This window comes from Xyrauchen texanus, chromosome 7 (genome assembly GCF_025860055.1).
Source record: "Xyrauchen texanus isolate HMW12.3.18 chromosome 7, RBS_HiC_50CHRs, whole genome shotgun sequence".
Taxonomy (NCBI): domain Eukaryota; kingdom Metazoa; phylum Chordata; class Actinopteri; order Cypriniformes; family Catostomidae; genus Xyrauchen; species Xyrauchen texanus.
In genome coordinates, this window is record NC_068282.1 from 24,078,988 (window position 1) to 24,092,268 (window position 13,281).

The following is a 13,281-nucleotide window of genomic DNA, read 5'->3' on the forward strand; positions in this document are numbered from 1 at the left end:
ATGTAGCCCCCTTGTGGTCTCCAAAAGCTATTACGACAGACTATATTGAATGGAATGCAACTGGCAGTGAATTAAAAGCACACAAATTAGGATTCTAATTTAAATATCAGCTGATGTTAATATATCAATGCCTAAAAATCGATAAAATTATGTGCTGATCAATAATCGATATATTGATATTTTATGACATAAGTAATGCAAATATACATATATATATGATAATATGTTATTGAGAACTCATATTTCTAAGACTCAGTGTTTATTCAAAATTCATGTTGAAAATAATCATTATACATTAACAAGGCTATCAATCGATTATTGAACAAATTGAACAAAACAGATTCGTTGGTCTGGCTGTTCTGTTGCTATCCTTGGTATTTTTAAGAGTATTTTGAACTTATTTGCTCAACAATCATTTGCATCAAGCCATGAATAATTATTAAAGAGTAGTCAGGGTATCTTGGGATCTTATTTTCCTAATCCTCCCCCCTCTTCTATCTTTTTTCAAACATTTCAGCTCTTTATTTATTGTTGAAATCAGAAGTTTACATACACTTAGGTTGAAGTCATTGAAACTAATTTTTTAAATCACTCCACAGATTTAATATTAGCAAACTAAAGTTTTGGCAAGTAGTTTAGAACTTCTACTTTGTGCATGACACAAGTAATTTTTCCAACAATTGTCAGATTGTTTCATTTTTTTATTGACTATATCACAATTCCAGTGGGTCAGAAGTTACATACATACACTTAGTTAACTGTGTCTTTAAACAGCTTGTAAAATTCTAGAAAATGATTTCAAGCCTTTAGACAATTAACTTCTGATAGGTGTACTGAATTGGAGGTGCTCAGTTCCTCTTTGCTTGACATCATGGGAAAATCTAAATAAATCAGCCAAGACCTCAGAAAAAAAATACTAAATAATGAACGTAGTTTGGTGCAAAAAGTGCAGATCAATCTCAGAACAACAGCAAAGGACCTTGTGAAGATGCTGGAGGAAACGGGTAGACAAGTATCTATATCCACAGTAAAATTAGTCCTATATCGACATAACCCGAAAGGCTGCTCAGCAAGGAATAAGTCAATGCCCCAAAACCGCCATAAAAAATGCCATATTACAGTTTGCAAATGCCCAAAATGTAACTTTTTGGCCATAATGGCCATTGTTATGTTTGGAGGAAAAAGGGTGAAGAACACCATCCCAACCGTGAAACATGGGGGTGGCAGCATCATGTTGTGGTGGTGCTTTGCTGCAGGAGGGACTGATGCACTTCACAAAATAAATGGCATCATGAGGAAGGAAAATTATGTGGATATATTGAAGCAACATCTCAAGACATTAGCCATAAAGTTGAAGCTCAGTCACAAATGGGTCTTCCAAATGGACATTGACCCCAAGCATACGTACAAATTTCTGGCAAAATGGCTTAAGGCCAACAAAGTCAAGGTATTGGAGTGGCCATTACAAAGTCCTGACCTCAATCTGATTGAAAATTTGTTGGCAGAACTGAAAAAATGTGTGCAAGAAAGGAGGCCTACAAACCTCACACAGTTACACAAATTCTGTCTGGAGGAATGGGTCAAAGTTCCAGCAGCTTATTGTGTGAAGCTTGTGGAAGGCTACCCAAAATGTTTGACCCGAGTTATACAATTTGAAGGCAATGCTACCAAATACTAACAAATTGTATGTAATCTTCTGACCCACTGGAAATGTTGCTTAAATAAATAATTGTCTCTACTGTTATTCTGACATTTCACTTTCTTAAAATAAAGTAATGATCCTAACTGACCAAAGACACAGAATGTTTTCTACGATTAAATGTCAGGAATTGTGAAAAACATAGTTTAAATGTATTTGGCTAAAGTGTATGTAAACATCTGACTTCATTTGAACATTTGTGAGACTAGATTTTTTGTTTTGAGTATTACCCCCATGGTTTAATGACTTCCCACAAATATTCTCTCTCAAATATTTTGTTCCCCAGACAGGTTTGGGAGGATGTTGACAGAAATTGGTGGTTTGTTGATAGATACTTTAATTTGTCACATTGTATTCTAACTTAATTTTTATATAATTTATTTACATACACTGCCTGGCCAAAAAAAAAAATTCCATTTGGATTTAAATAAGCAGATACTTAAGAGCCAAGGATGGATTAAGACCTAAGAGGCCCATGGGCCTTTACACCATGGACGACCCCATGACGTGACTATGTTCGCATCAAGCTTTTTCAGGGCTGGTGTCACACATCGATATTCTGATTATGTTCAGGTTGCAAAGAGCGTTTTTCTCCTTGTAAAGTTTCAGTGTGCACTTTATTTCCTGCTATCTGAGATTGTCTTTGACGCATCCATGGCAATAAACGTTTTTTATTCTCGAGTCCCGACAAGTAACACAATAACTGTTCGTGAACTCTCGTGGTTAACCAAATATTACAAAAGGTTACCGTGCACATATTTAGGGGATTAAGGCATAATTGGCTTTATCATTAAACATTAAATGCATGCAGGACTTAAACATTTTAAAAGTCTTCTATACTGTTGCAAGAATGCTTTCTCTTATATGAATTTAAACCATCAGCTTTGTAGACAGCCAGGGAAAACTTATCTTTGTGTTTGGAAGGGTTTTGTAAATCATACACTGTTCTCTGTAGTCCTTCAAATAAACGCACTGCACTGTGAGATGCAGATTCCCTTGAGCGCACACTTGAGTGTCTGTGCTCACGCTGCTGTAGTCCAGCAACCATTTGGTGAACAAGTGGTATTTCACGTAAGTCTGACATTTACGTGGATTTATAGTAGATATCTCAAAATAAATAAATAATTGATTTAGAGCTCAGGGCCCTTTGGGTTTAGAGTCCCCTAGGCAATTGCCCAATCGGCTCGGTGGTTAATCCATCCTTGTTAAGAGCCTATGGTTGGATCATTATTGCAGTGATTAATATGTATCAGATGGCAACAAATCTTTTTAACCTTAACTGATGCAGTGTGTAGCTTATCATTTCTTAAATAACCATGTCGGAAGATGTATCCTGTGGTCGTGGAAAAGATGTTACTATGTTTCAGAAGGGGCAAATTATCGGCCTGCATCAAGCAAAGAAGGCTGAAATCACTGGAATTGGGTTAAGAACTCTCCAACACATTATTAAAACCTGGAAGGATAGTGGTGAACCATCTGCTTCGTGGAAGAAATGTGGGCGGAAAAAAATCTTGAATGATCCTGATTGGAGATTACTAAAATGCTTGGTGAGTGGGTTATGGAAGTGGGCTAAAATGGACAGAGTGGGGGAGGGGAGGAACCCTTAGACAGCATCTGTTGTGATAGTGTGGTATGTGTTTGTTTGATTTGTGATTGGGCAGACTGTGTTGGTCAGCTAGTAATACTCACCAAGGATGTATATTCAGTGTTAGGGTTATCATACGTAAAATGTCATACTAAGGATCAACTATTGAAAACACATATCAGTCCACCACTAATCTGAATATTGGGGGGAGACATGTCTGCATCAATGCCTATGGTTGGTACTGCAGTGGTACTCACTCATTTTGTGAATGCTGAGTGTAAATGATTAGACATTTATGGCCTGAACCTGTTTAGACGGGCAGCTTACTACAGACAGAGGGCACTAGAGACAAAGAGGAGACAGAGTTATGGGGAAAGACGCTCACATGGACTTGAGCATGACTGAGGTGAACACAGGCTTGAGTGTCTCCTGGCTTTGGTGTAACCATTACTGACAGTGAGAAAAGTGGTGGAGACGGGCACAAAAAGTAATCATATGCATAAACTGTGATAGTCCTTATGAGGTGTGATTATTCAGTCTAAAAATTAATAAATGCATTGCTGTGGTTTAGATTAGGGGTTTTCAAACTGGGGTCCGGGAACAACCAGGGGCCAAAAGCGAGTGCTAGGGGGACTGTGGAAAATGTCAGAAAAAAAAGAAAGTGAAGATTAACTGAATTTGACATTATGGTTTCAATCTGAAATCATGAGATTAATCATGATTATTTTATTCTATTGACAGCCATTGTTTTTAACAGTAAGTTATGAAAACAAATTTGAATTTAATTTGATAGATATGTATTTTTTTCTAAGTGTTCATCTCTCCTTTGCTGCGTTCATACTTTTAAGAATAGTTTGTATTTGTGTTGTATTTTCCTAGGGATTTTCTTTGTCCCTGTCAACTTTAGCTTGTTCACTGACAGTTGTAGGGGTTGTAATACATTTAATATTACTCTAATATTGGGTAGAAAACAGATACACAGTCAACTTATTAGAAAGTAAAAATGTCCTGATGTATTTTAATCATTTCCTTTATCTTTGGTACTATGACAATATAAAAGCCAATTATTTAAGTTGACAAACAAAGTGTTCTTTACTATATTATACTTAATCTCACAAAATATAAATGAGACTTTATACTGAAAAATATCTATATATAAATATATTTGAGGAAATGGGCCCCTCACTTGTGGATCATCATTTTTAGGGGTCCTTGACATCAAAGTGTTTGAAAACTCCAGGTGTATATGGGTAATTTCGTTTATACTTTTTATGCATATAGCTTTTTTGACTTCATATTCATAGATTACAGAAAACTTTCAATTGTCACACTGCAAGAACCTCTACAAGGAACTAGTAAAGACAAAAATGTTATTTAAAACTTAGTATTAGAAACGTAAAACAAAGCGGTAATTGGTCACAAGGCCTGATGTATACACCTTCCCATACATATTTGTGTCAATTTTAACTTAAAATCTTAATGTAGAAGCAGCTCCACAAAACAATCACATAGTGCATGTAGTTTATAAGTATTACTTAATAATTACTTATGTAAATACTCAGCAACATTAACACTGTAAAATAAAATGTGAACTAAGGGACATTTTTAAAAAGATAATTAATTCTATTCATGTTTTAGAATGTATGTTTTCAGTTCTGCTACATTATTTTAGCTGCTCTATTTAAATTAGTTTTCTGTACAACTGAAATCATATTTTTTCATGTATTTTTAGAAATTAAATATATTTGACAGAGTCAAATATGTTCCTCACAAAATCATTAGCCACTTTTTTGGTTTTCTCTGAAGTGCAGCTGATGGTTTGTGAAAGGAAAAATCTTGTCAAACCTTTTTTTTTTTTTTTTGTCTTTTAATTAGTAACACATTGATGAAGACCCACCTCATATAAAATGAATCCCAAGTCCACACACACACACACACACACACACACACACACACACACACACACACACACACACACACCATATCTGCCTCTCTCTCCTCCCCTCCTCCTCTGTTACTCTGTCACTAGTCTGTATTGAGAGTTAACTCCTCCCTCTATGAAGCAGCTACTGTGTCTGTCAGATGTTATGTCAGGTTGATTGATTTGTCAGAGAGAGAGAGTGATAGAGAGATACAGAACATAGGCTAAGCCTCAGAGACTGAAGAACAGTGGACAGATTTTGTAATTATAGACTGACTCTTGTGAAAGTTTATCTACAAATGTTTTAGCTTCACAGCTTGTGTGTTCTCAACAGGGACAGTTTCCTTTACTTAGCTGTGTGGCTACTCTGACAACCCACACATCATTGATCCAGTTTCTTTCTGTTCTGGGCAGGATCTGTATGCACCGTAACAAGGTAAGCTGTGTGTGATTGCGTGGGAGGGTGTGTGTGTGTGTGTGTGTATGTGTATGTGAATTCCCAGCGAGGAACCTGACTGAAGCGATGAACCGCTTGCCGTGTGACATGCAGCAATGCCCGCGGGATTGGCTGAGCCGAGCAATGACGTCAGCTCTCTCTCCCCATCCCTCCCGCCCTCTCTTTTTCTCTCTGTCTCTCTCCACTTTGCTTTTCTCCTTGCCTCCTTTTGAGCATCCTTGGTGATCGTGTAGAATATAGCCGCAGTGGCTAGCAGCAGCATCCATGGCCTAAACACGGACCCCTAACCATCCGACGGCCTGTTGTACAAGGGACACAGGGACTTTAAACCAGAGGGTTTTGGAGGCTGGAAGATTGATCTATCTCGCTTTGTTACATCTCACCATCTGGTAACCAGGGGCTTCTCTTCTCCCCTCCTCTTATTTCAGGCTCCTTGGAGATAGAGGAATGCTAATCTGCAATCATGATGGAAGGTGAGGGCTTGGTCTATTTTTATCACATTAGTGTCCATACCTCTTGTTTGCCTCTCATTGCATGTGCGGCCCGGCATGTGCTGGCTTTAAATACCGTAAGCTGTCCGGCTATTTTAAGTGGCTTGACATTCTGGTAACTTGAATATCATTCTTAGTATAGGACTGAAGCTACTGGAGCTCTTAGACACACACAAATGTAAATTTATCACATACATTCACGTGCACACACACACACACTCACACTCTCATATGCACTCTAATGTTCAATAGCAGGCCTATTTGCTTTTTTCCTCCCAGTGTGCCCCCCACCCTTTTAGATGGCTTGTCTTTGTAAAGGATTATTTGGATTTTGCAGTTACAGCTTATGTGCCCAGCTGGCTGCATCAGAATTCTGTTTGTATATGGAGTTCACACACATATACACACATGAGCACACATGCACATCATCCTATATGTGTATATTTGATGTATTTGCACAAGGCCATTTTTTAAAGGGAGGTGTTAATTTGTGTGATTCAGTGTGTGTGCATTTTAATGCTGCTTTTTAGCTGTGTTGCGGAGGGAAAAACGGGGGATGGTTTCACATGTGACTTTTTTTTAAGGTATTTATGTAACTGTCGGTCTGACGAGAACATATCATTTATTTATACCGCTAGATCAAATAAACTCTGTATCATGTCACCGGATCCCAAACAATGTTTTTTATGCTTCTGCTTGAGCGGTTGGTTTTATTTCTAATCTAATAGCAGAAATCATATGAAGAGTGCTCAATTAAGAAGCATAATGTGTTTTTTAAAGTTTACCCTTAGTAGACAGCATATTTTCTGTTAGACAGACGAGTGGGTCTTTCGCTGGTTTTTGTATGGATTGCAAACATAAAATTTATTGAAACGTATTTATTGAACTTGTTTATTACAATTTATTGAAAAAAAATATTTAAAGAGGAATGTGTGTTTGTGTGTGTGTGTGTGTGTGTGTGTGTGTGTGTGTGTGTGTGTGTGTGTGTGTGTGTGTGTGTGTGTGTGTGTAATTAGACATTTTACTGCACAATATTATAAAGCACTTCCTTTATCTGTGGGTGTCACTGTGGTTCATTGTGTGTTTTACAACTGAAGTCACGTTTGTTGTAATTCTTCTCCGTGTGTGTGTGTCCAGGTATTCCCTACATTGTTGGGACCAAATATCACCACATGGAAAGTAAAACTTGAAATGTTTGACCTTATGGGGACAATCAGTCGGTCCCCATGAGGAAAACAGCTTATAAATCATGTTTTATTAAAAATGTAAAAATGCAGAATGTTTTATGGTAGGGGATAGAATATAAAGTTTGTACAGTATAAAAACCATTACGTCTATGGAGAGTCACGAAAACCCAATGTGTGTGTGTGTGTGTGTGTGTGTGTGTGTGTGTGTCTTTCTGTCTGATAGAGCTTAGGTGTTTAGGTGTTAGGTAACAACGCAGCAGCAAAAACTGATCGTGGCACTCAGTGTAGCTCCAAATAGCTGTGGCATAGACATGAATCTCAGTGTGGCGAGCACAGGGTTAGCGGGGTTAGCCATGCGTGGATTACCTAGAGGTGTAAAATAGGAAGGTAATCCACTTCACATGCTGCTTTCGTAATGATGCTTCAACCCTCCACAGCAGGACAAACCTGACAAGCAATTCTTTGCCTCAAATTGTGGCCGTCAGGCTGGTTGAAGCTGCGATGTCACCTGGATGAATTGAGAAACACAGCTTGAATTGTTTTAGGTGAATATATGTTTGTAGTCCTTCTAGATGCTCTACTTTGAGGAAGTGAGGGGTCATTGTTCAGATGGTGTCAGTCAAAGTTCCTATCTGTTATATGTTTTTGTTATATTGCACAAAAAAAAAAAATAATAATAATTACTGTCTGAGAAAAAAATCACGGTTATCCGGTTTAACGATTATTTCTAATTTTGTTATTATGCAACAGCACTGAGGCAAAAAAAGTAATATATCACAATTGTTAGTAGACGCATTTCTTAGGGATATATGGATGCTAAGCGCAGCCCTACAATAGAAAAACGTCTAAATACACAACAAATAAATAGTAGGTATGTAATAAGTGATGCTCCAACATAGGGCACATCACCAGTTATGCGCATCCCGGGCACAGAATGATGCGCTTCAATATAACCAGAGTGCTTTGTGTTGCTTCAAAAGTGAATAATTGTAAGATTATTGTGGGTACACAACATGTAGTTCACGGCATCCAACAGTTACAGTTAACAGTTACATCCACAATTATTGTGGGTACACAACATGTAGTTCACGGCATCCAACAGTTTTATCTTCTGCAACAGTTTATTAAAGCAATCCTTAATCTGTAAAACACTCCACCATAAAGAATCAGCAACAGTCCTTTAATCTGTTCATAACACCTCACAAATAAACCTTTTGACTATGCGCAATAATGGGAACATTGCTTACAGCAGGCGATTTAAAGTCCGACAATGGCTAAAATTGAAATGAATTGTTGAATGCTGTGAATTTGTACACAAGGGATGCTTGAAAATTTAAGACTCAACTTCCTAAAGTTAACCACGCTGAAAGTAATTACACGCAAATGCACTGCGCACTGTCAGCACGCTTAAACGTTCAAAAAGGTTGTATCCCTCAATTCATACCTTTTATGAGCACCACAACTAAAAAAATTAAACTCAATGGTTTGTTGTTGGACCATATACTGTTCCATTTGTAAGATGGTGTACCTTTATATGACTTCTGCCTGCATGTATTACATCCATCATCTTCAGTAACCCTTAGTTTTTCAAATGCTCCAAAACAGCCGATTAAAGTAGCTTTTTGGAGGATATGTGTCTGGTAGATCAAATTCTTCTCATATATATATTGTAGTTTGTGTGTAGCCCCAATTTCTTATGAATTGAAAATTCACGTTCAGTCCAGGATTCCTGCTCAAGCACCATGTGGACACTGTCCGTAACCATAGTAACAGCTGCCCAGGCACAAGCACAAGAGATTTTCACTAAAAAAACTCTTTCATATTATATATTATATAGAATGACCATTGAAATGAATTGGAGGTACACAGGAGGTGAGGACATCTCATATAAGTCCATTTGATTTCATGGCAAGATACAAATATTTTCCATTCCCTAACTAGGGATGGGCAGATCGATACTAAAGTATTGATACTTCCGATACTGGTGTGGTATCGAGAATGTCAATCCTCACATAAAAATTTTGATTCAGAATTTTTTTAACAAGTTTATTATTTAGATAGCATGAATATTAATGCATCTCATAAGCTTCGATGTGGAAAAAAATTATTATATGAGCGAATAGTTGCATAGCACCAGAACTAATTTTACTTCTGCTCATCTTGATGCACAGAAATTCAAAAATACACCAGCAGACAGTACTCACCTTTTAAGTCGCATCACACATTCAAAGAGGGAGCAGTGCTTTCCTGAGGTCATGACAGAAAACAGCATCTGGAGTTATTCGCACCAAGTAATGACAAACCTAGATGTGATGTATTATAATGTATTATAATTTGAAAATGTTTACAGGTTTATTTAAATTCAGAGTTGTTAAAATATTGAAAATGATCTGTAATCCTCATAAATAAATTATACCCTTATGAAAACTTACCATGGATTTATTGTAGTAACACTGTATTAACCATGACTGTAGTAACTGTGTTTTTTTCCTTCTTCTTTTTGGCAGTAACCAAGGTTTTGACACAATTAACCATGGTTTACTACAGTATTACTGTAGTATCCATATGGTAACTTGGTTTTAGTAATAGTAGCCATATAATGATTTTCTGTTTAGGCCCATAAATATATGAACAATTTAAGTAGTAATAAAGTTACTAATTTTATCCAAATAATTCGTAAAAATTCTGTTTAATAGAGGTAACGATATTGGTATCGATATTGGTGATAATGGCCTAAAAGTACTGGTATCGGATTGAAAAGAAAATAAGTGGTATCACCATCCCTATCCCTAACCCTACCACAAAACCTGTGCACATCTGTAGATTTAAAGCAACACGTGATTTGGCCAGTTTATGACAGTTTATTTTACTAGTGAGGTCCAAACTACAAGTCTGAGCCCACTGTCTGGAAAGTTTACTCCTCCAGACAAAACATTGCATATTTTTGCTATGGGAACACTTGTATTCATGTTCAAAAAACATTAATTAATGATGTCATTAAACAATGTTTCTGAAATAAATGGTAGATAACAAAACATTTATTCTAAATCTTTGTTACACCATGGTACATTTTGACTTTAAGCATATTGTGGCATCATTGCAAAAAAAAAGAAAAAAGAAAAAGAAGAATAGTTTTGATAATGTCTAAATGTTTATCCAAATGCATAATGTGACAGTATCTAGAAATTAAGTTTGTTACAACACTGGGTTACAAAGAAAAGCCAACGATGAAGGTTAAAATTATTATTGTCATATAATCATGTCATGTCCTTTTTTTTTCACCACAAGGCCTCAATGCATCTTTTGATAATGTATGGGTTTCATACTCTGAAATCAATGTAACAAAAAATTTGCTTTTTTTATATACACTACCGCATTCTATCTTCAACCAATTATGCTTCGTTTTAGTATCAGGGCGGGACCAGAGTCACAGCGCTCTCATGAGCATGGATTAAAGCTCTTACAGATACCACTTGACTGAAATGTTTTTCATGATCTTAAAAATCTTTTGATCTCAAGGCGTATGCTTAAATGTTTTAAATTAGTTTTGTAGACAAAAATATATCTGTGCCACCATATTAATTTATTTCATTATTAAACTAAAATGTAACAAAAAAATGTTTTTTTAAATTGATGACTTGGATCAAATAATAAAGAAAAGCAGCCGATAAGGGAATCTCAATATAGTAATATATATACTGTATATCTACATATACTCAATGTAGAATCTCAATGTAGTATATATATATAAAAGTTTGATGCTGGTCAGATATGACAAGGAACATAATGTCTGTTGGTTCTGTAATTCCTGGGTTTGGAATTGATTGAGGGTTAATCCCAGACTGCGGCAAAGTCATGTTAGTGCACTGTATTGATGAAAAAATGTGACAATAGGTAATTCGATTATTAAATCATGTAATTTCAGATACTTTAGTATATACCAAAAATGTTCCTTTTTTGTCAGACCCATGGCACAGTGGGTGGGGCAAGTGCTCATGACACATAAAAAGTGCTCATGAGGCCGCAGGTTTGAGTCCGGGCTGTGTAACCCAGTCCCATTACCTCTCTCTCCTTCCACTTTCCTTTTATTTCTTCACTGTCCAATGAAGTATATGTAATTAGCACATAGAAAGAAGAAAAAATAAATAAAACTGGACTTTTTCCATGAAAGTCTCAGAAGTGATGGAAGAATGTCATAATGTTGATGTTTCTTGACCTCATAAAGTTTTCATAAGTCATTTTTTGGAGTTAACTACAGTTAAATGTATACTTTTGTTTCAAATAAATTTATATAGATAATTTCTTATAAATGCAAGTATTAGTGCTTTATGCAAGCTCAAAGGTATACTGTACAGTGCAGTTTAAATCTCCCTGTATACCATTTTTTTAACTTTCTATATTCCTGAACGTAATTTTTTATGTTTTTTAAATATTTGCCACCCATTTTGAAGTTAAACAACAACTTTTACACATACAGTTACACATGATAGGAATGCTCTGCTCGACTGACACTAATGATAGTGACCCTTGCAAGGTCTGGGTGGGGCGCTATACAGACTGCTTTATATAGTGTTCTAGTGGTAGATTGTATTTCCTGTGCAGTGGTGGAGGCTTGTCCCACCCAATCCCATTCAGGAATGAGAAAATGTCCACAGAATTTCTCCATGAAGATCAAATTAGCCTTAAAGAGTAGTTAATAAGTAGATTGTAAAGAGCTGATGACTTTTTTGCTGTATTTCTGATCTAATATCAATGTATTGAGAGAATAACTAGATTTTGTTGTGCAATGGAGAAGATCTTAATATTACTTTTATAATGGCATTATTTCTCATTGTTAACTGTTGCTAAATTAGAGATATTCTACATTGCCACATACATTTGGTAAGAAAGGGAGTTTAACAAGTGAAATGGTGAAAAAGATTTGTCCAATCTATTAGAGTTCTGTTTGTGTGCCATGTGGGAGTCACAAAACTTTTAATGAATATATAATATTGAGTAAAGACTAGATTGAGTGCTTATTTGTTACATTGTGTAGGAGGCTGACAGAATTACTCTTGAGTATAAAAGAAATGTACATGCACTAGGCTTTCTTCAAGTAACTGAAAAATGTTTTGGTTTCTGTGATATGAAAAAAATTATGTCTAATGTTTTTACAATCTAGAGTGGGCCAGCATTCAAATTCATATATTCGTATAGCAACATTCATTTATCAATGTTGTTATGTGATGGGGGAGCATAAATATGCTACAGCAATATCAAACAAGCAGATTAGAGGACCCTATCGGTTGTATTATTTGTAAAACCTCCTTCCGCAGAATCACAGCCATGCTGATATATGGACACAACAGCACAGTTTCTTGTGTGATATTGCTTAAATATTTAATTTTTTCTCCCCAATTTGGAAAGCCCAATTCCCAATGCGCTCTAAGCCCTCATGGTGGCGTAGTGACTCGCCTCAATGCGGGTGGCGAAGGACGAATCTCAGTTGCCTCTGCGTCTGAGATGTCAATCCACGGGACATCATGCAGTTGTGATGGCGATGCTTTAGATTAGATGATTGTTCAAATTAGCTTACTGAATATCAGGAATGTATAATATGTATATCCTGATATTACACCACATCAATTTTTTCTTTAATACCTTTGCACACGGCATACACATCGATGGATGGTCCTTATACTAAGACCGAAACTTTCCCCCACTACTTGGTGCAGGTTGCCAGCTTGAACAGGGCCATGACGATTCGCTTTCGGGTCGGAACCGGTGGCAACCTGCGATAGGCACAACATCAGTACCAATATTACAGTCCTATCAGAAGGGCAACTGCTCTCTTTTGATTGCAATTATTCCTTTTCTTATTGCATTTATTTGTGAAATATTGCATTCTATCTTCAACCAATTACGCTTCATTTTACTATCAGGGTGGGACCAGAGTCACAGC

General features: G+C 36.5%; 1 protein-coding gene across 1 annotated transcript in view; it reads left to right on the forward strand.

Moving 5' to 3' along the window:
* Positions 1–13,281, forward strand: part of LOC127646456 (SH3-containing GRB2-like protein 3-interacting protein 1) — a 123,567-nt gene that overhangs the window by 20,337 nt on the left and 89,949 nt on the right. Inside the window, 2 exon segments of the mRNA XM_052130124.1 lie at positions 5,540–5,641; positions 6,091–6,135. Of these exon segments, the coding sequence (XP_051986084.1) occupies positions 6,126–6,135 (10 nt within the window). The 5' untranslated portion in view covers positions 5,540–5,641; positions 6,091–6,125.